Genomic DNA, 26,421 nt, shown 5'->3' with positions numbered 1-26,421 from the left:
TTACGACATAGCTATGTCGTTATAACGACATGGTGATGTCGTTATTACGACATAACGATATGTTATGTCGTAATGACGACATAATTTTTTTTGAATGGCCCTTATCGGCTTCCGTACCATTGTACAATCTTTGTTGACTTTAAAAAAACATGTATTACATTATCTTAAAATTATTTCTTTTTTTCTACAATACATTTACCCCCTTTTTTCTTTCCATACTAATTTTATACTTCACGTACATGCCTACATAACTTACTTACCTACATACATGCATACACACATATATATATGCATACATTAATACATATACTATAGTCACATTCATTCATGTACACACATATATATAACTGATATTTGATTATGTTTTTTTAAGCAATTTTAAGTTAAAGATAAACTATAATTTTATCTACAGACCCATTATACTAAAAAACAAAAGAATCTTTAGTGAGCATTTGAAATTATTGTAGGAAGTTTGTCCTTGGTTTCATTTTGAATGAATAGCGAAGAATATTTTTTGTTTTCATAACATACATTTATTTTCAATTACATCATATTTGTATAAACATCTTTTTGAGAATTTGTTTCTTTAAACATTTAGTTTGACCTAATCTGAAAGACTTTCAACATGTTATTTTGTTATGATCAATACAGCTAGCGATACAATGTAAGCTTGTCGTCCACTCGTATGGTTTACTCTTAATGTCACTGTTTTTCTTCAATGATAGACTTTGGAAGATGGATATTTGATAAGAAAGAATAATTAAAGACTTAGCAATATAGTGTGTGAGTAAACTAATTTCATGATTAGAGAAAAGCTGGATTCAGGCGTCCATAATCTTCAATATTTTTCATTGTCCTGTTTTTTTCAACTAGTTTTCAATCAAATTTAGAATATCAAGTAAATATTGAAATATTTTAATTATTATTAAAAACACCATCGAGTACGGGCATGTGTTACAACTATTTACTGGTCTTTATAACAAGTGTTTTACAATTCCTTAAATACAAAACAATTTCGTTAAAGATTATGAATTTGTCGGATTGTTTTCGAGTAAAAATGGTGGTGATTATCGAATAAAATTAATGATAATTATTAACGGATATTCCACAAATACATGGGAAAAGCCTCACTACAACATGTCAATAGATGGTTCACATAAATGACGTTTGATGGGGGAAAACAAAGTAAAAGAATATAATATTCGCTATTTTCACTGTTTTTTCAACGAGAACGAAATAGTCCTTTATTTTCTTTTAGTATATAGGTTTACATGTTTTGATTACAATAAAATCTGTGTGAAACAATTATTTGTTTTATATGACGTATATAATTTGTCTCACAAATGTAAAGTTGCCCGACCTGCGTTATACAAGCTGATATGGATATTTCTTAAAATGAAAGATAAAACGTTATATCGAAGCAAATACAACTTTAATGCATTGAAATCGTCCTTCATTCTTCTTCAAGTCTGTTGTTCGTCTTCCGCACTTTGTAGTCGAGTTGTAATATTATCTGATGTATTATCTCTGTATATCTGACATCCGGAAGAAATTCTAACAGATTGTTGTTTTCGTCGTTTCCTTTTTTTACCTATATAAAAATAGACACAACTATCAATTTAGATTTTGTTTAAGAGTTCGAATAATGAGCAAACTAGCTGGTATAATTTAACAGATAACCTCAAGCAGTGATTTGTCAGTATAATTATCATTTCCTTTGAAAACCTAAAATTTAATAACGTCCCACGCGTAAAAATCGGAGGCAATCATATAAACATGTCATCTATCTAATCTCAAAGGAAATCATTTGATTTTCAAAGGTGAGAGTGGGAGATACATAACAGACGTTGTATTTATAAAGGAAACATATTTAATGGCTCAATTAACTTTTAAGAGGAAATCAATAAGAAGACTATATCCTTTTACTAGCAGTCCCTCAATGCTATGTTGACTACCATTTAAAACTTAATAATTGCGATCATGTTTGGTTGGAATTTATGAGAGGTTTGAATTGAGCTAACAAAAAATGCAGTAAAAGTCATCTAAAAGATCAGTTGTATAACTGAATTGTATACGAAAGACGTTTTTTGTCTACAAACGATTCCCCGGAATTAAAACATTTTAAGGCCTAGTCAATTTAAAAGTTTGTGAGTATTGAAAACTATAAGCTCCAAAACATGTACGTGTGTTAAATATATTTAGTGGAAACTAGGTTAGGAGAGGAACTATCTTACATTTTAAACTAATTTTCCCGACAGGCAGCTTTTACCGAAAAATGGACATATCAAGGACATATTTTTTCAGGCAAGAATTGCCATCTCAAAAATACGTGTTCCGCGTGTACTATGGATTCATTTATTAACCCTCTTTATATGTAGCTAAATACATAAATTAGGCCGTTAGTTTTCTCGTTTGAATTGTTTTACATTGTCATTTCGGGGCCTTTTATAGCTGACTATGCGTTATGGGCTTTGCTCATTGTTGGAAGCCGTACGTTGACCTATAGTTGTTAACTTCTTTTTCATTTTGGTCTCTTGTGAAGAATTGTCTCATTGGCAATCATACCACATCTTCGTTTTTATATATACATAAATAACTGTACAAAGTTACCATTTTGTGGAATTTACATGTAGGTTCGATTGATAGTATCGTTAAACATGTTGGCTGATATTAATATTAACATACTGTTATAGACCGTTACTGTTCCGTATGCTAGATTCGTTTCAGATCTGAAACTTTTGATGATAAACTTTTAATGGAAAAACAAACACTGGGCCATTGGGTATCAGGTGATTTTGGCACAATATTTTCAACAATGATAGCTGCACCCTCGTTTCATGATATTTATAGTCTTTTTTTGTTGTGCCGGCTGTTTCTTTATTTATTTTTCGATAAGTATATCATAATCAATGGATGTTTACTTATGTTATTTACTTGCCTGATTTTACAATGAAGCATATGGCAAAAACGAAAACAACAAAGAAGGCACAAACAACAATGACAATGGACGTGCTATCAATCCTGTGTAAAACTGAAAAAGATCAAATGTCGAAATACAAATTGAATTTTGTCTAATAACTACCATTTATCAGTTGTTGGGTTTACAATTAAATGAATACAATAAATTATAAATCATAAGATCCATATCTATATATATATTTATAGCAAAATACTTTTTTTTTTGTAAACGAAGTTTAAGTGAGTCATACAAGTGAGAGGTTTAGCGCTTTAAAACCAGGTTCAATCCACCATTTTCTACATTTGAAAATGCCTGTACCAAGTCTGGAATATGACAGTTGTTGTCCATTCGTATGATGTTTTTTATCATTTGATTTTGCCATTTGATTACGGAATTTCCGTTTTGAATTTTCCTCGGAGTTCAGTATTTTTGTGATTTTACTTTTTTGTTTTAACCCTTCTCTATTGTTTCGACTACTTAACTATGACTCTTGACATTACAGTGACAACTGTTCACTACTTCACACTTTTATTCAGTCACAGATGTAGACATGTGTATCGTATATATTTCGTTTGATTGTTATTCGTAACATTGTTTGATATATGCGTTTGATTAACATGATTAAGTCAAGTATAATTGACTTCCCCCGGTTTGTTTTAATTTACCTTGGCGGTATGTCCGTAAATTCTTTATTTTATGAATATCAAAGGTTATTGAAAAGATTTCATTGTACACTAATACCTGTACAGATCAACGTTCAACATAGTTGAAGACCTACGAACATCTGTCAAGATGAAGAACAATAGATACGCAGTTCCTCAACTATGTTTCTTGTATTTCATAGTATCTTTTAATTGAATTATTTCCTATATTTCCTAATGTTGGACAATATCCATCGAAATTTTTTTTGTTAAACTAATATTACTTCTGTAGCATTTCTGTATTGACGTGACTTAAATGAAACATATTAACTGTCTTCGGTATTGCCGTGGTTTGAATCATACATATTAACCATCTTTAGTTTTAAAATAATGTAATTGAAGTGAAACTAAGATTGAAACTCTCAGGCTGTTCAATATGTGAAGGTGCTAATGATACTGTAATTCAAAACGTTTTTCTTAGATTTACCTTCCTATAAAAGAGAAGCGTAAGAAAAATATCAAAGGGATATTTAAGCTCACGAGTTGAAAACAAACTGTCAATGTCATGGAAAAAACCCCAAACAAACGTTGAAAAGAAAAACAACAGTACGACTGAGTCTCACCGCAAGTTTAAGACGGACCCTATCACCAGTTTGAGCGGAATTGTTTGTACAAATAATTTTGATAGACTTTTACAGTGCGTATTGATGTGTGTAATTTTTTTTATATTAGCTAGATGTATAGGGGGAGGGTTGATATCTCAAAAAAACATGTTTAATAGTTGTCGTTTGTTTATGTAATTTATACGTGTTTCTCGTTTCTCATTTTTTATATAGATTATACCGTTGGTTTTCCCGTTTGAATGGTTTTACACTAGTAATTTTGGGGCCCATTATAGCTTTTTGTTCGGTGTGAGCCAAGGCTCCGTGTTGAAGGCCGTACATTGACCTATAATGGTTTACTTTTATAAATTGTTATTTGAATGGAAAGTTGTTTCATTGGCACTCACACCACATCTTCCTATATCTATTAACCCCGCCGCATTTCTTGCGCCTGTCACAAGGCAGGAGCCTCGGACCTTTGTGAGTCTTGTATGAATTTTAATTTTAGTTTCTTTTATATATTTCGGAGTTTAATATGACGTTCATTATCACTAAACTGGAACACATTTTTGTTTAGGGGCTAGCTGAAGCACGCTTCCGGGTGCGGGATTTTCTCGCTGCATGGAAGACCCATTGTGTTGCCTTCGGCTGTTTTCTGCTCTTTGGTCTGGTTGATGTCTCTTTGACACATTCCCCATTTCCATTCTCAATTTTATTTGTAAGATGTAACACCACCTTATAGGACCTAGTAAAAAAAGTACATACTGGAAAGTAGTATATGATTAAATCAAAATAGTTCCTACGTATAAAGGTTACTATGTAGAATATATTTTAGTAATCAAGTTATCAGATGAAAGGGTAAGTACTGGTGATCCTTGTAGAACACATAATTTCTGATAATTTTGTTTTCAATTTTTGACATCACTAGGTCGATACCTCTGCTGATGGACTATCAGTCCCCGAGGGTATCATCAGCTCAGTAGTCAGTGCTTCGGTACTGACATGATTTAACAAACTTTACTAAAATTGTCTGTTAATAAATTTTGAAATTATAATGAAACTAAGGTTTCAACTCCCTCAGGCAAAGTAGGCTTTAAATGAATTTGGCTATTTATTTTAGGTAATTTTGACATATAGCTCTTCAACGATTTTCGGTACTTATCTAATTTCGGATTTCAAATGTTTGGCTTTGAGCGTTCCTGATAAAGGTAAATCCAGAAAAGCGCTTCGGACGCAAGAAATTATTAAATGTGTTTTTTGAATGATATAAAAATGTATGAATGAATTCTAAAATTGAGGGCACAAATATCCTGTTTCGCAAATAGAAAGTTCTTGGTTAGGTATATCCAAAATTTTGGTAACCAGTGCAGTACATCGGATGTATAAATACAGGTATGTTGATCCCACTTCCATAAAATGTTTTGAAATGGAAAAAAAAACGTGGAAAGGAATGAAGAACAAAAATAGATGGTGTGCGTCTTAAACGTTTAGTAATACATATTTGCCTAAATTTGAGGGAATGATTTGGCACACATAAGAGAAGTTATCTCAAGAATAAATACACCATAACTTTAAAAACACAGAAGAGCAAATATAGTATACATTTTTCTTGAGGGGACAGCTGCGGACCGTTTGGCTGCGGGATTTTCTTGCTGTGTTGAAAACCCATTTATGGCCTTGGGCTGTTTTCTGCTCTTCGGTTGAGTTGTTATCGCTTTGGCGTATTTCCCTTTTCCATACTTAATTGTATTAACATGGTTCATTTGAATTCTTATATTGATTTTAGAAACGAAATGCACGAGGTAAACAAATAGTTTGATAATGTTTTTGGACTGGTCTTACTAAGAATTCTTTGGTAGTAATTTGCAATTGGTCGTTTAATAAGCTATTTAAAGTAAATGTGACGTCTGATTAAGGTGGTACCTAACACTACAGGGAGATACCTCTGTAAAATCAACTAAACGTTTTAATTACGTTGTGTTGTTAAGGGAATATTAAGCTTCTCAATGATCAAACCTAGTGTTTGTCAAACTGCTATATAACCAGAGTAATTTTTTTGATAAAATGGTTGGTTCAAATTTTTTGAAACATTTATATTTTTGTCAATAGGTCAAAGCAAATACTTAGTCAAAATTTTATGAAAATTAAACGAGCCAAATTAATTTTAGTGAAAGTGTTGGGTACCACCTGAAAATACAATAACCATAACATAATCTACCTGAATTAAGAAGACAATTATCAGCTGGAAAACAGTGTTTCTCCTTGGCACATTTATGTTTATCCCAAGTAAAAAATGACTGTCCAGGAAATTCTGTCGAACACGAATGGAGATCAGAACCTAGACTCCATGGTTCTTTACATCGATCTAAATCAAAGCATTGATTAAATAAATTATGAATGCAATGATATATCATATGTTTGAGTTGTTTGGGGTGTTTGTATTGCCGTAAAGTTAGGACATATAATTTAACCGATACAAGCTTTAGCATGTTTTTCTGTTTGTTTCTGTTTTAAAACCATAACAGTTTTGCACATGGTTTCATATGCCGATGACAATAAAACAATTGACATATTATAATGTGTTACAACAAATGAAAACAACTTCAATATAAATTCAATTTTTTTTTAGAATAAGGTTTTATTTTATTTATCAATCTAACCAATCTCGTTCATCAACATAAGCAGTACCAATTGTGCTGCACCAAATGCGTATTTCAACAATCTCTTCATTGATACTCGAGGCAAAATATTTGAAGCTTATTAAAAAATGAAGAGCTATAAACAAAAAAGGATATAAAGTAAAACCAAAACCGGGCATGAAGGCAGAGCTTTGCATGAGGGAGATACATTTCTTAATTTGAAATTATTACCATTTTCTTTAATAGTAACACAAGGAACGCCTAATCATGTCCCCTGGTCTTTGTGAACAGTTATCAACAAAACCACTTCTCCTCAATCTATATATAAAACGGTTAATGTATCATACACATGAACACTTTTTGGAACATTGTTTTCGGCTTGCGTTGACCCTTAATAAATTTAAAACTATGCTTGCCTTCCTGTTCATCACTACCGTCTTTACAGTGACTAACCCCATCACAGATATACCAAAAAGGTTGCCCCCAATTATAGTGATATCGTGGTAACGTTGGGGATATACATGTTCCGTCTCCACATAGAAAACACCTGTCTGAGTCATCAGAATCTGAAATAGGATTTCAAATATGCCTCTCATTACTGTGCTTCTTGATAAAGAAAAAAAGAAGATACATTGTTTCGTAAGTAAAATAAAGTAACAATAAACAATTTACAAGATGCTTAGAGTGGTACCCAACACTTTGACTAAAATCGTAGTGACTTTTATATTTTTCACGAAAATTTTGAAAACATATATACTTTGATCAGTTTACAAAATTATAAAAAAAGTACAATAGTAAATGAAGTTCAAATACGAATATTCTATATCAAACCAAGTACCAGTTGATGACATATCGGGCATGTTATATATGATGATGACACTATAATGATAATGCTTATGATTAAATTGATTTGTGGTATGATTCCTACTTTACGGTTTATTTTAACGCATTTGTCAATACGGACAAAGCGTCAAATTTTACTCTTTTCAATCTGATTAAAATCCTCCAACTTTCTAGAGCTTAGTTGTTACACAAAATTAAAAAGCATTCAAAGATTATTGAAAAACAGTATATTAGCGTAACACAAAATGTTTCGAAAATTAAAAATATCTTAAATATTTCTTTGACAAACATTCATCCTCAAATGATTTCATAAACATGGGCAGTGTAGAAATTGCTTTTGAATTTCCCGTTTTAAGCGTAGGTTGTTGTAATTTCTCCGTAGAGGAATTACTTGATCCCATTAAGCAAGTTTAACATGAATCACTCTTTCTGTTCATTAAGCAATGTTTAAATTGACATTTCAAAACTGTATTGATTTTACCAACAACCTAACTTTTATTTATTCCAGATTTGAATATCAAGATTCACAACATTGTGTATTCCTTCGTTGATTGCACTTGTGAACAAGAGGCTCTCAAGAGCCTGAATCGCTGACCTGTATTTCAGAGGAGAAGATTTTAAATGTAAGCAGACTTGATGAACAAATTGTGTAAACTTGTCTTTAAAGGTCAGTAACTCCTTAAGGGGTCAATTGACAATTTTTATAGATTTTATTTTGCTGAACTTTATTGCTGCTTACAGTTTATATCTATCTGTAATAATATTCAAGATAATAATAAAAAAATTGCAAAATTTTGTTAAAACTACCAATTCGGTGGTTGGATTGTTCGTTTAGTATGATGATTTCAGGGCCGATAGATCTTGACCAATTAAACAATTCTACCCCATGTCAGAATTGCTCTAAAAGCTTTAGTTGTTGAGATATAAGCCGAAAACTGCATTTGACCCTTATGTTCTATGTTTAGCCATGGCGGCCATGTTTGTCAATGGATCAAAACTTCGGATACAATCCATAAACAAGATACACTAAGGAATATTTAGTTAAAGTTTGAAGGTAATTGGCCCAGTAGTTTCAGAGGAGAAGATTTTTAAATGTTAGCAAACTTGATGAACAAATTGTGTAAAAATGTTTTTAAAGGACAATAAGTCCTAAAGGGGTCAATTGACAATTACCACGTCCACTTGTATTTTTGTCCATCTGATGAGTTAAGCGTTTTTCAACTGATTTTTATAGTTCGTTCTTATGTTGTACTGTTATACCACTGTTCCATGTTAGGGGAAGGGTTGGGATCCCGCTAACATGTTTAACCCCGCCACATTATTTAAGTATGTGCCTGTCCCAAGTCAGGAGCCTGTAATTCAGTGGTTGTCGTTTGTTTATGTGTTACATATTTGTTTTTCGTTCATTTTTTTTATATAAATAAGGCCGTTAGTTTTCTCTTTTGAATTGTTTTACATTGTCTTATCGGGGCCTTTTATAGCTGACTATGTGGTATGGGCTTTGCTCATTGTTGAAGGCCGTACGGTGACCTATAGTTGTTAATTTCTGTGTCATTTTGGTCTCATTGGCAATCATACCACATCTTCTTTTTTATATTATTAACTTTTTTGTAGATTTTACTTTGCTGAACATTATTGCTGTCTACCGTTTATATCTATCTAAAAAAATATTCAAGGTAATAACAAAAAACTGCAAAATTTCTTTAAAACTACCAATTTGGTGGCAGCAACCCAACAATGGGTTGTTCCATTCGTCTGAAAATTTCAGGGCTGATAGATCTTGACCAATTGAACAATTTTACGGAATGTCAGATTTGCTCTAAAAGCTTTAGTTTTTGAGATATAAGGCAAAACCTGCATTTGACCCCTATGTTCTATTTTTAGCCGTAGATGGATCAAAACTTCGGATACAATTTATAAACTAGATACCCTAAGGAAAATTAAGTTAAAGTGTGAAGATAATTGGCCCAGTAGTTTCAGAGGAGAAGAATTTTGAAATAGTTTACGACGACAGACGACGACGGACGCCAAGTAATGGCATACGCTAACATGTGCCCTTCGGGCCCCATTGAGCTGAAAGCTACATACCTAACTTGTTTCTTTAATTTATGTTATTTGAATAAGGAAAGTGCAAATAAAACTTTGTAATTTTTTTTTTGCTTCGATTCAACATAAATAAGAAAATGCAGTGTTTTGTATGAAATACAAATAAATGGTTAAACAAGTGCTTTTTAAAAACTTATTCTTCTTCAAAAATATCAGTCTTTTAAGAAATAACTGTATTGTATTTGAAGTTTTGCCGACACTAATCGGTAATTTTACTGCCGGGCGTTTTCTAGCTTCTTGGTCGCTTCAAAATGTTATAAAATTTGATAAAAAGAAGATTATTAGGAGCAACGTGTGAGTTGTTTTGCTTATTATTGTAGAAATTACATGTCAATCATTACGATATTCAAAATGTCGGCCTCCTTAGTTACACAAGGAGATAAAGAATTTTACGTTTACTGTCATCCAATCAGAACCATTGATACAAAATAATTGCATTAGAAAAAAATCTGTATGTCACTGCCGCGTTTACACATCCTTCATTTGAAATAAAAACTACAGTTGAACACTTTACTTAGTGACATAAGTTTGGTATGCTCAAGTTTCCATCATCTTACAGTGAATTTTAAGTCTATAATTGATCAGGAGCCTGTTGTTCAGTGGTTGACGTTTTTTGGTTTCTCGTTTTTATACAGATTAGACCGTTGATTTTTCCTGTTTGAAATGTTTTACACTAGTCAAGTTGATACCCTTTTAATCAAACATCAAGTTTGATGTGAGCCAATGCTTCGTGTTGAAGGCCGTATAAGACCAATAATTGTTTAATTTTTAGTAGTTTTTACATAGTTGTGACTTGGAGGGAGATTGTTTCATAAGCACTCATACTATATCTTCTTGTTTGTAGTTAAGGTACGTAATCTCTCCAGAATTTTTGAAATTAAGAACTTTATGCAAGTTTTATACAAGTGAGAGGTTAACATAGCTAGTAAACAAAATTTTAATTAACCATTTTCTGCATAAGAAAATACCTGTACCGAGTCCGGAGTATGACATTTGTTATCCATTCTTTTAGTGTGTTTGAGCTTTTTATTTTGCCTAATTAAATACGGACTTTACGATTTGAGTTCTCATCGGATTTTGGTATTTTTTTTTAGATCAATTAGCTGTGTTTTCCCTAATCATCATTTTCCATTACATCTGCCATTCTCGATTTTTTGGAAATTATACGGCCATGTTAACTGGTTATTTGAAGTAAACAAATAAAATGATTCTTATAACATGTCTGAACTTAGAACACTTACCACAGTATTCATCTCTTCCATTATCACAGTCTTTTACATTGTCACATACAGACGTCATAGGTATACATTGTACCGGGGAACACTCAAACTGAGAAGAATGGCAAAAAGCTGAGAAAATTAATCAAAAATAGAAATATTACGTGGGGGAAAAAGCTCCATTTGAAAAAAAAATTAACGTGAAAGATAATAACTGTGATCCAAAAACATTGGAAACAACAACGTGCTTTATCATTAACATATAATGTCAATGGTTGAAAATATTAAACAAACAATATTTAATACAAACTGGCTACAATTTATGACTTGGCACCCTCACAAATGTAACTGACTAAAATTAGACTTTTCTCACTCGGAAACAAAACTTCCTCCTTAAAGTTTATCAATCTACACCACATGTTAGAGAAAACACACAACGCATTATAAAACTGTATATTGTCAATGCACATATAAGATTACCATTATGAGCGCAGAAAAAATAATCAACAAGTCGGAAAACCAAAGCAAATGATTTTCAGATAAAACATAAATTCAGAATTTGGGGCAACTCATCACTCTAAGCACTACCCAGTTTACCTCGGATAATGAATCAAGAAGAAAAGTAATGTAGCATTAAATTGGCCCAAGTGTGAAAGTGTGCTTTATAGTAAAACATCAATTGTTAGAGAGAAAAAAAAACGAACTCCAAAATCTTAAAACAAAATTGATTATTCAGAAAACAAGAGAAAACATGACAACTTTCCCTTGCCAAGAAAGTAAAAACAATGATAATATAGACCTCAAAGAATTATGATTTCAATTTAAGCATTCTTATTAAGGTACATATTATACACAAAATCTTTGAAATATGCATAATGCAGTAAATACCTTATATTTTTGATGAGACACTTAGCACTAGCATAAACTTAAAACATATATAACTGAGACAAACTGTTCAAAATACTGTCAAGCTATGAAAATCGCTTACGTCATGAGAAGATATTTGAGGACACAAATTCGGAAAAAAAATTTGTAAACATCTTAATATAAGTCATAAGTGTTGCAAAATACATCTGATTTTGACAAGGTATTGACAAGTCTGGAAATGATAAAAGAAATCTGTCATAAACAGATTCAATTAATGAGTCTTTTGTAGACGAACGCGCGTTTGGCGTATATACAAAACTTAGTCCTGGTATCTATTAAGAGTTTATTTAATACCACGACAGAAGATACATATACTGCTGTAACATATCAATTATAATTTTAATCGTATAGCAGTGGAGACTATAAAACATAAATATTTTCTGCTATCTAACATATATATTAAAACAAAAAGCAATATAATTATTTTTTTTCGTGTTACATTATAAAGGAGACAATGAAAGTAAATTCACTGGCAGGTTAATAAAAATAGTTTACTGATTTTGTGAGGTTCATGCGTCGCAGTCTTTTATTTGTCATCATCTGCTTTGCAGATTGTTGAGTGTCTCTCTGTCGGTTCCTTTTCTATCCATGATGTTATATTTCAAACACTTATGTTTTTGTTAGTCCCAATTGTATTTGCTGCCTTTGATTGAGAGATTATATGTGTATATTGGCATATCTCTGATAATCCACAAACAGCAACAACTAACACTTTAAAAACACATCTTTATTATCAACTGATTAAACATTTCACAAGACGAACATCCAAATATCTATGTAAATAAACACATGTGTCATGATTGCTAAAGAAATAATTTTAAACCAAAGACAGAAAGAATGTAACATTGTACAACCTTTAACCGCGACCAAAACAAATATGTATAACAATAAATCTAAAACGTCAGCTAGAAAACAAAACTTGAAATCATTCAAAGTAGAAAACCAAAGGCTTAATGAACGATAATAACATTAAATGTATTTTATGGCAAATGGTCACTTAACAGCACCAGTTTAAAAAGTTTGAGCAGTGGAACGACAAAACGTAAGCAGATGAACATACAATACAAATTCCCAAGTCAGGAATCTGGTGTACATTGGTTGTGATCTGTTTATGAAGTTCATACGTGTTTCTCGTTTTCCGTTTTTATATAGATTAGACAGTTGGTTTTTCTGTTTGAATGGTTTTACACTAGTTATTGTTGGGCCCTTTATAGCTTGATGCTTGGTTTGAGTCAAGGCTCCGAATTGAATTGAATGTCGTACCTTGACCCATAACCGTTTACTTTTATAAATTGTTACTGGATGGAGAGTTTCTCATTGGCACTCAAACCACATCTTCCTTTATCTACGTATAGAAATAGGAACACAACTTTACAATACCAATACCATAGATAATAAAGATACAATCATGAAAAAAAAAACAATGAACAATACTGTATCACTATAATGGTAAACAACCAGCTATAGGACAGAGAGTCGTAAACTTTGCCATATTTTGTGTATGACTATTACCGAAATACCTACTGATCTTGCAAAGGACGATCACTGCTATATGTTGCTGGCGGTCAGACACTAAAGGTGTCAGTACTCGATTACTAAGGCTATTGATGTACGTATGTTTTGAGAAATTTTTTTTTTTATTATATGTCTTTCCATACTTTTATTTATTCTGGCTTTTTTTAAGTCTGACAGTTAAAGCATAATTGAAGGCAAGACATTTACAAATTATCGGCCATATTGGTCTGTTGATGATAACCAACAAATCTGCAAGTTTTTAAATATATATTGCTGTTATATTTGGTTATATCTACATAAAAAATGCAGTAGTGACGATTGTTATCCATTCGTTTGATGTGTTTGAGCTTTTGATTTTTCCATTTGTTAAGGGACTTTCTGTTTTGAATTATTCTCGGATTTCACTATTTTTAGTTAATTTACTTCTACCTTGAATGTTACTTAATAGTAATTGCAACGTTCCCACAAACAGGACGATTTGGTCCTATTCTTATTGTATTTGGTGACATTTTTGTTGTTAAAAGTCCATATTGTCATTGCTTCGAAATGAAAAGAAAGCCATTATAAAGTGTTTTGCCATTAAACACTAACTTGAACCGTCATGTATTCTTAACAACATCTTTCAATGGACATAAAGGAAGCGCCGACATCAACTTTTAACGACTCATACTTCCGTAAATATGAAGAACAGTTATTGCTGTTTTAAAAAGCCGCAAATCATGAATAGATGTAAAATCATAGGTAGCAGAATTTCATCGATTTGATTTTAAAATAGTATAAGTATATATAATTGTAAATGTTGCTTAAATTACAAGTACATATCAATTATTTTTAGTTACTTCTAATTCACCGTAAAAGTACTGACTGCACCCTGATTATAAAACGTATAAACAATCCCACAGAAACAACTAGTATATGCAAAATAAATTGAAAGTAATATGTCCATCGGGAATGGGAAATACGCATTTAAAATTGATTTTGCATAAAACGACTCCAAGTCATTATTATAACTTGCAAATGTAGGCGATTCATCCCTTTTAATCAAAAAGCTTTCGTTTATAATATGAAAATACATAAACATAATATGATCGTTGATTTATGTCAAAATAATAGGTATATATGTTAGACTGGTTAATCGAAAGCTTACAAGCGCTTACAAATTATGCAGTATTGAATCATGTTAAGGATGAAAGCGCAAAAATGCAAGTTCAACATAAATGGACTCAAATATCGAAAGGAACAGATATTAAAATGCGACGATATGATACAGTGATGTTTGTGATCATTCCCAAATAAACTCATCGTAGATACCAGGACTAAGTTTTGTATATACGCCAGACGCGCGTTTCGTCTACAAAAGACTCATCAGTGACGCTCGAATCCAAAAAAGTTAAAAAGACCAAATAAATTAAGAAGTTGAAGAGCAATGAGGACCAAAATTCCTAAAAGTGTTGCCAAATACAGCTAAGGTAATCTATATCTGATGTAGAAAAGCCTCAGTATTTCAAAAATTCTAAATTTTGTAAACAGATAATTTATAAATATAACCATATCAATGATAATCCATGTCAGCACAAAAAGTGCTGACTACTTGGCTGGTGATACCCTCGGAGAAATAAATCTCCACCAGCAGTGGCATCGACCCAGTGGTTGTAAATAAACTCATCATAGATACCAGAACTAAATTTTGTATATACGCCAGACGCACGTTTCGTCTACAAAAGACTTATCAGTGACGCTCGAATCCAAAAAAGTTAAAAAGGCCAAATAAAGTACGAAAGAGCAATGAGGACCAAAATTCCTTAAAGTTTTGCCAAATCCAGCTAAGGTAATCTATGCCTGAGGTAGAAAAGCCTTAGTATTTTAAAAATTCTAAATTTTGTAAACAGTTCAAAAGGCCTTCCATTGATTTAATAGAAAAAATAACACATAATTTGAAAAACTTTTTAAGTTTCTTAATATTTAGTACTGATCAATATTGAAAATTTCACCAATGTGATACATACCTACACATTTATCAATAATTTTTAATTATTATGTGTACAATGTTTGGTTTGTTGTAAAGTACATGTATCTTAACAACATTGTTTTGGGTTAATAATTTACAATTCAACATTATTCAAATTGAAAAAGGCAGCAACGAAGAATTAACAAAATGTGACTTAAATAAAATAAAAAGTTATTTGTGGATTTCGAACCAAGATTGTGAAATAAGCTATCGTAAATTCGTTAAATAAACGTATTTACCTTAATTTTATTAACCATGATAGTATTTGTAGCTTTTCATTTTTTTTTTTACTAAATGTGTTTTAGTTGCACGTACAATCGACACTTTATGAAGTATTAAGTTTTTGAACAACATGTGTATTACATATATGTAAATAGAAAAAGGAAAACTACTAAGTCCCTTGACATGGTAACTAGAACAAATATTCTAATATTGTTCGCCTTTAAAAAGACATGCCAATTATTAAATTGATAGTTGACACGTCTGGTAGTGCTCTCCCGCCTTTTTGTTTTATTGTCATTGGAATTTACTTACCTGGTTTGCTCGATTGTATTTCAATATGACCTTCAACTATCTGATCAAAACGTCTTTTGATCATGACCCATAACACGTTTGACCTTGACACTATTTCGATACTCTCTGTGTGATCACAAAATTGATATGAAGTTAACGAAGCTCTATCTGGACGATATTTGTCATTTCCAACACTTAGATACCCATGTTGACAGCCTCTTTTGGTTGGTTTATAAACGATTGTGGCTCGCAAACGCAGTCCAGGATATGTAATAAACATCTTGCAGGAAGATGAAAATTGATGTGTGAAAATTGTTGATGCATGATCAAAAGTCGCCGATGTGAATGTAATTACAAATTTCCCTTTGTCTATAAATTCCTGGTCATTACATGACTTCAAGATTCCTAAAAACAGATTAAAAATTGCTTGTTGGTAGAGAAAACTGTTAACACCAACACATTATTTCTTGTCTGATGAAGTCATGTTTTTAATTTGCCCATGTTCGATAAAACAACCTACATTTAATAATTCAAAAAAAATGCTTGAAAGCAATAGTTAAGCGTTCCTTTGTATTTCAATAAAAGTCTTTAATACAAAATATATATGTTTTTAAATAGTTTCTACATATAGCTGTCTGTTGATTTCATGCCTTTTACGTCACACGAGGTCTAGGAATGGACCAAGTTGTCCCTTTGGGTTTGTTTTATAAAGGGATAGGTGCCTGCGTATACAGTTATTGTAAGGTTGAATAAATAACAACAATAACACATCCTTTTGAAAAAAAGTGTAGAGGCTCACACAGGAACCGTTCATTAGTGTATTAAATTAACAATAACACATCCGTTTGAATAAATTGTAGAGGCCGGGACAGGAACCGTTCATTTGTGTATTAAAGGAACAATAACACATCCGTTTGAATAAATTGTAGAGGCCGGGACATGAACCGTTCATTTGTGTACTAAAAGTGTTAGAAGAAATTTCTTGTAAAATGCATAATATCAAACATGCCTTAATCCCATAAATAAATTTCATTAAAACTAACTTACCTCTATTATCAAAATTCAAAACTCCATCAATGAATATTACTACGAATACTACAAAGGAAAGGGAATTAATCATTTCAACCTGGTTCAATTTTGGTAAGACGCGTTGTCACCATCCCGAAGTCATATACCAATTTGTCAACTATGCTGTCACAATAATATCAAGGATCTAAAATATGTTTTGATAAATCCATCCAATCATTAATGGAATAATTCCTAAGGAATCACCACAAGGCGTTTTGTGATGTGAAAAATCATGTTATCATACACTACTTGAATCAACTTAAGACACCGTAAATAAACGAATGACAACCTCTAATGAATAAAACTAGAAAGTGAATTCAATCAATCTGTAAAAAATCGAATTGGGAAAATTTATAATTGCGTGTAGGAGTATGAAGTAAAGTTACAGACTAAAATACATAGAATTACAGCTTATAGCATCTTTTAAATTAAACCTATAACATATATTTATCCAGGGAAAACTCAACAGAGGAAAATTATGGAATAGCTAACCTATAATAAAGTATCATCAGTCATTTCAAATCCGCAGAATTAAAACGACAAGAAACAAATTACAATGGATTTGACGCGAAGATTTCATTCCATCTTTTTTTGTATCATTAACTTTGTGTCGGATTTTGTGTATTTGACATTCATCTTTATTTTCTTCTTTTGAAAAAATAAATGAATAAGATTTACCTACAACTCTAAAGTACGTAAATGCATTATTCATTTTTCATTTCTCAGATTTCAATAATTGATTTTCCTAATAGCATCTGACATTAATAATATATTCTTTTGCATTATGACTGATAAATATGGCAAGCCGTTTTATTCGAACTTCAAGATTTCTAATATAGTCTATGAGATATCTTATATAATTTATGATATATCTTATGTAGTTTATGAGATATCTTATAAAACTTATGAGATACCCCAAAACCACAACCCACCATTTTGTTCTTAAAATGTCTGGTACCAAGTCAGGAAATTGGCGGTTGTTATCTTATAGTTCGTTTCTGTGTGTGTTACATTGTCGTTTATTTTTTATTGTACTTCAGTGTTTCTGTTGTTTCGTTGTTTTCCTTTTATAGTTGATGTGTTTCCCTCGGTTTTAGTTTTTAACCCGGATTTGTTTTCTCTCATTCGATTTATGACACTCGAACAGCGGTATACAACTGTTGCCTTTATTTATAAAGTTTATAAGATATGTCATATAATTTTCTTTACGGGATATCTCATCTTGAATTATATGAGAAATCTTATAAACTAGAAAAAATATTTTTGACATTTCATATATTATATAAAAAGGAAGATGTGGTATGTCTGTTTGTTTTGTTTACACATTATGATCGAATTTTATGCGACTGTCAGACAATTGACAGGTTTATCAAGCTATAAAACAGCTTGATCCACCGTTTTCTACATGATCAAATGTATGTTCCAAATCAGGAAAATGACAGTTGTTATCTGTTTGTTTGATGTGTTTGAGTTTTTGATTTTGCCATTTGATTAAGGACTTTTCGTTTTGAATTTTGTTGGAGTTTTGTATAGAGTTTTGAATATTCCCGTGCTTGCATTTCCTATCATGATTTTCTTGATAGAGGGTTGCTGCTCAAAAGGAAGCTATCAAACCAAGAGTTCCAAATGGTGAAGTTGAAATCATCCCTTCGTAAATTTTACGAACGCCATCACGAGTTGGTTGACCGTTATGGAATAACCGTTTCACAAATGATATTGGATATGTTCCTTACGTCGTAATTACAATCCCTTCCCTTTCATGAATGTGACCTACCGAATTCGACTATTTACCGGATTTGTTATTACATAAGCAACAAGACAGGTGCCACATGTGGAGCAGGATCTGATTACCCTTCCGGAGCACCTGAGATCACCCTTAGTTTTTGGTGGGGTTCGTGTTGTTTATTCTTTAGTTTTCTATGTTGTGTCATGTGTACTATTGTTTGTCTGTTTGTCTTTTTTTATTTTTAGCCATGGCGTTGTCAGTTTATTGTCGATTTATGAGTTTGACTGTCCCTCTGGTATCTTTCGTTCCCCTTTTGTATTTTTGTGATTTTACTTTTCCCTAATCAAATAGCAAAATTTAAAGCTCACGCACATCAAACGAATGGCAAACAACTGTCATATTTCTCACTTTAGGAGATTTAAATTTTGTATGGTTATAAGTTTCTTGTTTCGGACCGGATATTGACCATTAAATATTTTGTTTTCCTTTTTAAGATTGCTGTCTTATTTACGCATTTACCACATATCCTTGAATTCGTACCAACAGGAGTCTCAATGCCTTTTTGATTTAATTGTAGTATTGGATTGATGTCTGATTGACCTTAGCAATGGCTTTCATTGATAATCACCAGTTAATAAATAGAAACCGCTATCAAAGAACAGAATAAACCAATAAAAAGGACATCAGGCTCAAGACCACAATTAATGACCCCGCTTTTCGTTGTCCATGAATATAGTTCCCTTTAATTATAGTGTATTTTTTCTTTATTTTTTTTCTTTCCCTTTCTCATACATTTGTTAGTTTTTCTGGGTGGAAATGAGAGAAGAGAGCTGAAATAAACCTTTGGATTGTTTTATTTTAACTAATTTTGATATGGAAAGAGTGATTCGGTCAGGTGCATAAAGGTAATATTTACACTTTTCGGAACATCACTTGACTTGCCTATAGGGGTATGGATGTGTATTGGCCAAATTTGTATGATGTAAACATGCAATTTTTCTGAAAATTGCATATATTTTTGGACCTGAACTGTACATTACACACACAAACAATTAGACAAAAAGAATAGGCATTTTTTTTAATGCGACAAAACGTTATAAAGAACTGATAGAGGAATTAATTGTGGTCTCAGGCCATCAACAGTGAGTCAATCTTTTTTTCCGGAAATGTAAAATGTATACTCTCGAAAAATATATATATAAAAAAGATAAATAGCAATCTGATACTGTATGTTCGATATGTTTCTGACTTTAATATGTTTTTCATTTGTCGTTTTTGCAATAAAGCTGTTGATCAATAACCTGCTATTCAAAGAAATTTTTTTCCCAATATCATAATCATTTTCTCGTTATAGACTTAACGCCTCGATTGAAGAAAGGCATGGTTTTGAATGACCTGGAGTGAACTCTGTTTTTTCGACAAATAATCAACAAATTTCAAACTGAGTTAATCAATACATAACATTAACAAATTAATGTAAACCTTTTAGCCAGAAGCAAGTACATGACAATCGCTATATTGAAAAATGTATATTAAAGTTGTATTTCAGTTTTTAAAGACAGGATAGTTATAAATGAAACATTTTTCGTGATCATATTGATATTAATTGATTTAAGAATCGAGGGAAAATCTAGTGCACGTTAATGCAACTATGTATCTGTTCTTTTCCGTTTCAGATGCATATATGTCAATGTGTATAAAATAGCCAATCATGGTATTAAGTGGAAAATGAAAATGTCTGGTCTTTACAAAGATCATACTTAATTGTATTTAGATTGATCATGTCAGTGATAAAGACGTACTTCTACACGTTCACTATGGAATTATTTGAGACGACATCAAAATTGATTTCATGATATTTGATTTGCACAAAATGAAGATTACAGTTAAAGAAAGCATCAACATTGCTTACGTAATACAATGATTTATTGTAATTGAATACCAATATATAATTCTGAAATAAGTCATTTCTCTTGATATCCTGATATAGTTTATATATGCTTCTTTCATATTCGGTAATAAAAGTTTAAGGCAGTATCGTGTTTAGAATACTCCCACTCGTAATTCGAAGTCTCGAAAAACAGAGAGAAGGTGTCATTATTTAATTGTCTTATTGATAAAGCTAGACAGTATACATACTTAGGGATAAACTTCAGTACCTCTGGAAGATTTACAAAGGCAAAACATGATCTATATAAAATCGGACTCAAGCCCTTTTTAAAATTCATATTTAAAGGTCATAAACCCAAAAATAAAACTTTACTGCATATATTTGACCACACAGTGAAACTAATTTTAACTTTTGAAATTTGGAACGCTTCAGATTCAAAAAATTAACTGAAAAAGGAGATTGTTATTTTGAAAAATTATGCAAAGAACTGCAAACTGAATCAGTTCATTTAAAAATCTGCACATTTTCTCTGGGAGTAGGAAAGAGAAGCACAATTATGGCAGTGATAGGTGAGCTAGGGAGATATCCTTTATTTATTGAAGTTATAGTTAACATGGTTTCATACTTATCACGTATAACAAATACAGAGGACAAATAATTGTAACAAAGTTCAAACCATAGTTAGAAAAGTTTGTATTATTCTATGAGTTCATTAGCAAAATACTTAGACATAGGTTAATCACAAGTTGTTAACATGAAATCGAAGTTGAAAAGATATATTTCATACTAAAATTAAAGAAGAATAAATTGTGGTGTTCATCTTTAAACGATGACAGAAAAAGGATATGTCATTTGGAAATAAAGTAAGGACATACAGACTTTTTAAGAAAAATGTAAGTTTTGAACCTTATCTGTCTATAGGCAATTTGAATCTGAGAATTCAGATGACAAAATTCAGAATAAGTAACCATACTCTAGAAATAGAGAGAAGTGGGTACAGGGAACTTCAGGCAATGGATAGAATTTGTAATCGTTGTAAAAAAGAAGTAGAAGATGAAATCCACTTTCTTCCATAATGTTCATCTTTAGAAAGTGAGAGAGTTTCCATTATTTCAAACATAGTTAACAGTTACAAAAATTTTCACAATTAAGATTTTAAATCCCAATTTATTTGGCTAATGTCCAATGCAGATAGTCACATGTTTAATCAAGGGAGCAATTTAATTAATAATTTAAATGTTGTTCGAAAACAACTATTAGAAACTAACTTATATTTTACTGTTAAAAGACAGAGGCATAATTCAGATATTTATAAGTGTGCTTGTTATTGTAGGCTTATAAAAGCAACAGGGGGGAAACAAGAATATTTAAATTCAGTGTTCTATAATTTTTAGGATCACTGTATTTATCAATGTAAATTTAATATTTATAAATAAACATTAATGTCTGTCTTTTCTTTTATCTTCATTGTAATCATAGATTTAATTGTATTCAAATCATTGTAATAATTGTAATAATAGATTTGATTGTATTCAAATCATTGTAATCATTGTAATCATAGATTTAATTGTATTCAAATCATTGTAATCATTGTAATCAGTTGTACCAAATTTGATTATTCTCCTGTAATGGGCGTCTTTACTTGACAATAAAATATATTTGATTTGATTTGATTTGATTTCTAGATCCAAGAAGAGATTATATTCCATCAACTCAAGTAATGTAAAACCCGAAGTAGGTGTCATCCGGATCGGTGAGTGCATGTCCGTTACAGGTCATCTTTTTCAAGCCCATGATCATATTGAAAGTCATTTTGTTCAGTAATAATGGAGAAATACGTGCCGAAAATAATCAAAATATAATGAAAATCAGGAAGTTTTTGATTGGTACATTCCAAGACTTCTTGTATAACACATCATTGTCAAGCTGTAGACAAAATACGATCTTCATTTCAGAGGGTATGGTTTATTTATTTACATGCTTTATCTTATTTTATTTGTTTATTCATACTTACATGTATATATATATTTACATATGTAGATTGGTATCATTTATCTGCGATATAATGTAAACAGTATGTATATAGAATTTTAAACTATGATAGGTCACTTTACTTATTTTCGAAAAATATGGGGTCCACAATTTAACAATTCAACATAAGTGGTCATTTGTATTTTGAAAAGTGTTTCGTTTGCGCGATTTACTAGCAATTAAGCTGAGATTTTATTTATCATAAAAAATTAACCTGCAATTCTTGTGTGAACGAACTGTGCGCCTCTCCTAGCCAACCTCTTCTTATTTTCATATAAATCGGAGTTCTTTCAGACATTTGTGAAAACCAAAAAGATCAAAGAAGCCAGATTATTTAATTTCACTTTCAGAAATATTGATGATGTTCTTTGAATTAACAATTCAAACTTTTCTGGTTGGGTTCCATTAATATATCCCCTAGAACTAGAAAATTAAAGAAACAACAAACATGGCTCCCACCGCCTCATTTTAGACATACCTCGAATTTGACATACACAGTCATCTCAGTACCAGAATCTATGACAAACGAGACGATTTTAATTTTAAAATTATCAATTTGCCCCACCTTAGTAGCAATATAACAACTTTACCTGCATATGGGATAAACATTTTTCAACTAATTTGGTATGCAAGAGCTTGCAGCTGCTACTCAGACTTTGTAAAACGTCACCAGTATCTGGGCCGAAAGTTTATGAACCAGGGGAATGTAAAAAAAAAAGGTTCATCGGAAGGTACCAAGATCTTGTTGACGAATAACCTGCTATTCCAAGATATTTTGTTTTCCAATATAAAAATTTGTGTTTTTTTCGTTAGAAGGTCGTGGGTTCGAATGACATGATTTCTTCGAAATATAATCAACAAATTTCAAATGGAATTAATCAATACATAACATAAACCAAATATTGTAAACTTTTGATCCAGAAACAAGTACATGACATTCGCTGTATTGAAAATTTTATATCATAGTTGTATTTCAGGTTTTAAAGACTGGAGAGTTACAATTTAAACATTTTTCGTGATAATAGCGATACTAATGGATTTAATACCCCAGAAAAAAGCTATTTCACGTAAAAGCAACTATGCATCTGTTCTTTTCTGTTTCAGATGCATATATATCAATGTGTATAAAATAGCCAATCATGATATAAAGTGGAAATGAAAATGTCTGATCTTTACAAAGATCATACTTAATGGTATTTAGATTGATCATGTCGGTGATAATGACTACTTGCATACGTTCACTATGCGCATTATATGTGGCGACATCAAAATTCGTTTTATGATATTTTTTTTTATTATTTTTAAATACAGTAAAAGAAGCCATCAACCTAGCTAAATGTTGTATTGTAATCCAATACCAATATATAGTTATGGAAAAAGTCATTTATCTCATGTCTCGATATATAGTTTATATTTATATGCTTCTTTCAACATCGGTAATGGAAATTTAAGGCGTTATTGTGTAAAGAATACACCTACTCGTAATTCAAAGTAGCGAAAAATAAAGAGAATGAGTCATATAGATTCAAAAAGAGATTACAACGCATCACCTTAAGCTGACGGCCAAATGAAGTTATTCTGTTTAACGTGGTGCAGATTGTGAGACAAAAAAAAATAAGGTAAATCAACATATTGAAAAGTTCAAAGTAACGGCAAACATGAAGTTGGTGTCAACGGATCCCAAAAAAACTCAATGATCATATTGAAAGTCATTCTGTTAAGTAGTAATGGAGAAATGGGTGCCGATAATGATAAGATGTTTCACTTATTAAAAAAATTAATGTATTTAAAAACATGAAATGTGTGACTGACAGATTCCACAACTGATTGCACATTACTCATGACTGTCAAGCTGCTGACAGAATATGAAGCTATCTTGTTCATTACATGTAGTACCTTTAATAATTTTTAAATTTGGAGGTACAATTAAACCAAAATTGAAAAGGCCGACTAGTAAAAGATCACATATATTATCTAACCCCACCACATGATGCTTTTCAAGAAACAACATGTATTGTTTACGATTTTGACTTAGCAAATTTACTTGGTTTGTTTTGTTACTCGTTCAAAGTTTTAGTATATTATAAGATCATTTGTCTGATTTTAAAATGACTTTTCTAAGAAGAATATTGGTCATGTCTCTCGCTTTTTGGTGACTATGCAGTGTAAAGCAAACACAAATCAATCAATCAATCAATCAAAGAATATCCTTACAATTCATCTAATATAGTGTTTGATGTACTCAAAGTATTATATACAATTGTCTGGAATTATGAAATGGAGATGAAATTGAAAGACAATTGTGTCACCTGATATAATTCTTAAACACAGGTCAGCAAACGACGATTTAATGACTTTAAATAAATAGAAACTTACGTACGATCTTCATTTCAATGAGTATGGTTTATTTATGTACTTGCATTATCTTATTATATTTGTTTATTTATACTTACATGTTTGTATATATATTTACATATGTAGATTGGTATCAATTATCTGCGATATAATGTAAACAGTATGTATATATTTGATTTTAAGTTACATCAGCTTTTCTATGACTTAATATGGGGACCTTCATTCGTTGTAATTTGAATTTCGACAAGTATTTCGTTTGCGCGATTTACTAGAAAGTAAGTTGACATTTTATTTATCTTGCTAAAGCATAATCCGTAAATAATTGCACTTATTAGAAAATATTTCGTTCTTTACAAATAAGTATATACTGTTAAGTTCATGCTTATATTTTATGTCGACGATTAACGGTGTGTTGGGGTCCTTCTACGATTTTTTATTATTCTTTTGTTACGTATGAAGTTATTCATTTACCGTCCAAAATATCATGAATGAGCTGGGTCTTGTATGATCTTTATATTTTGTGGTGTTTTGGTAAATATGTCTCATCATGATGTATGGTTTTTGAGGCATCTAGACCAGACAAGACAAATACTTTATTAAAGTCTCACCACTTAAAACATATAGAATATACAGATTTTTAAAACACAAGTAAACAACGAGAGCCACTCTTTAAAGAGTTATGAGAGATTAAAATAACTCTCAGAGAATGTTTGTCAAAGAAAAATCCTGTCCAAATATCCTCTACTGTTCTACCTTCTATTGTGTTTGCACTGTATAATCCTGAGCTTCAAATAATTCAAGATTATTTTGTATGGTGGAATCCGACATTGTTATTGCCGTAAGTGTTGCCGTGGAGTTAATTTCTTGTGTCTCTCGGAGCTTTTCGTCCTCTTTACGTAAAAAGCACGGGAAATTGTGTCATCAATGACAATGATATTACCGGAGTGTAACGAATGTTATGGAATAAGGGATCCTCATAGAAACCAAGATGGCGGTTTAACAATGTAAATAATCTTGAAAAATGTGAAGGTCAGTACTATACCGTGCAAACACAATAAAATGATATTTAAAAAAAATTGACAAAAAACATGGTGCCAATTTTACGTGACGGCGACTATAAGCTTGAAAGCGTCAGTTATTAAGGAGCAAAAAAAAAAGACTTGTTCTTCTTCCCTTTAGTTCGATCTTCAAATATCTGAGTATAGTCAAATTTTCCATTAATACGTGTCAAATTCACGGACGATATCACAATGACAAAGCAGATCTTGGGATGGCCTCAATTCAATCAGCACCAAACTGAGTCATGCGTCAAGGAAAATTCATTATGAATCGTAGTTTAACATATTGAACAATTTGGAAATACTCATCATAAACTTCATA

The 26,421-nt window shown here is 31.4% G+C and overlaps 1 protein-coding gene across 2 annotated transcripts; it reads right to left on the bottom strand.

Annotated features, from left to right (window-relative positions):
• Window positions 1-1,196: 1,196 nt before the first annotated feature.
• On the bottom strand, window positions 1,197-25,089 carry LOC139523021 (uncharacterized). 2 transcript variants are annotated; one of them, XM_071316753.1, is made up of 8 exons: window positions 25,063-25,089; window positions 17,018-17,065; window positions 15,992-16,375; window positions 11,032-11,139; window positions 7,258-7,407; window positions 6,421-6,567; window positions 2,939-3,031; window positions 1,197-1,591 (listed from the first exon to the last, which is right to left on the bottom strand). In XM_071316753.1, exons 1-8 carry the CDS (start codon window positions 25,073-25,075, stop codon window positions 1,464-1,466), a joined length of 1,071 nt encoding a protein of 356 aa, XP_071172854.1. In that variant the 5' UTR covers window positions 25,076-25,089; the 3' UTR covers window positions 1,197-1,463. The 2 variants fall into 2 exon arrangements, with proteins under 2 accessions (XP_071172854.1, XP_071172853.1); XM_071316752.1 differs by lacking the exon at window positions 25,063-25,089 and having other exon boundaries at window positions 17,018-17,399.
• Between the last annotated feature and the right edge of the window lie 1,332 nt (window positions 25,090-26,421).

Source organism: Mytilus edulis, chromosome 5, assembly GCF_963676685.1.
Source record: "Mytilus edulis chromosome 5, xbMytEdul2.2, whole genome shotgun sequence".
Taxonomy (NCBI): domain Eukaryota; kingdom Metazoa; phylum Mollusca; class Bivalvia; order Mytilida; family Mytilidae; genus Mytilus; species Mytilus edulis.
This window is presented reverse-complemented; position numbering and strand designations above follow the sequence as displayed.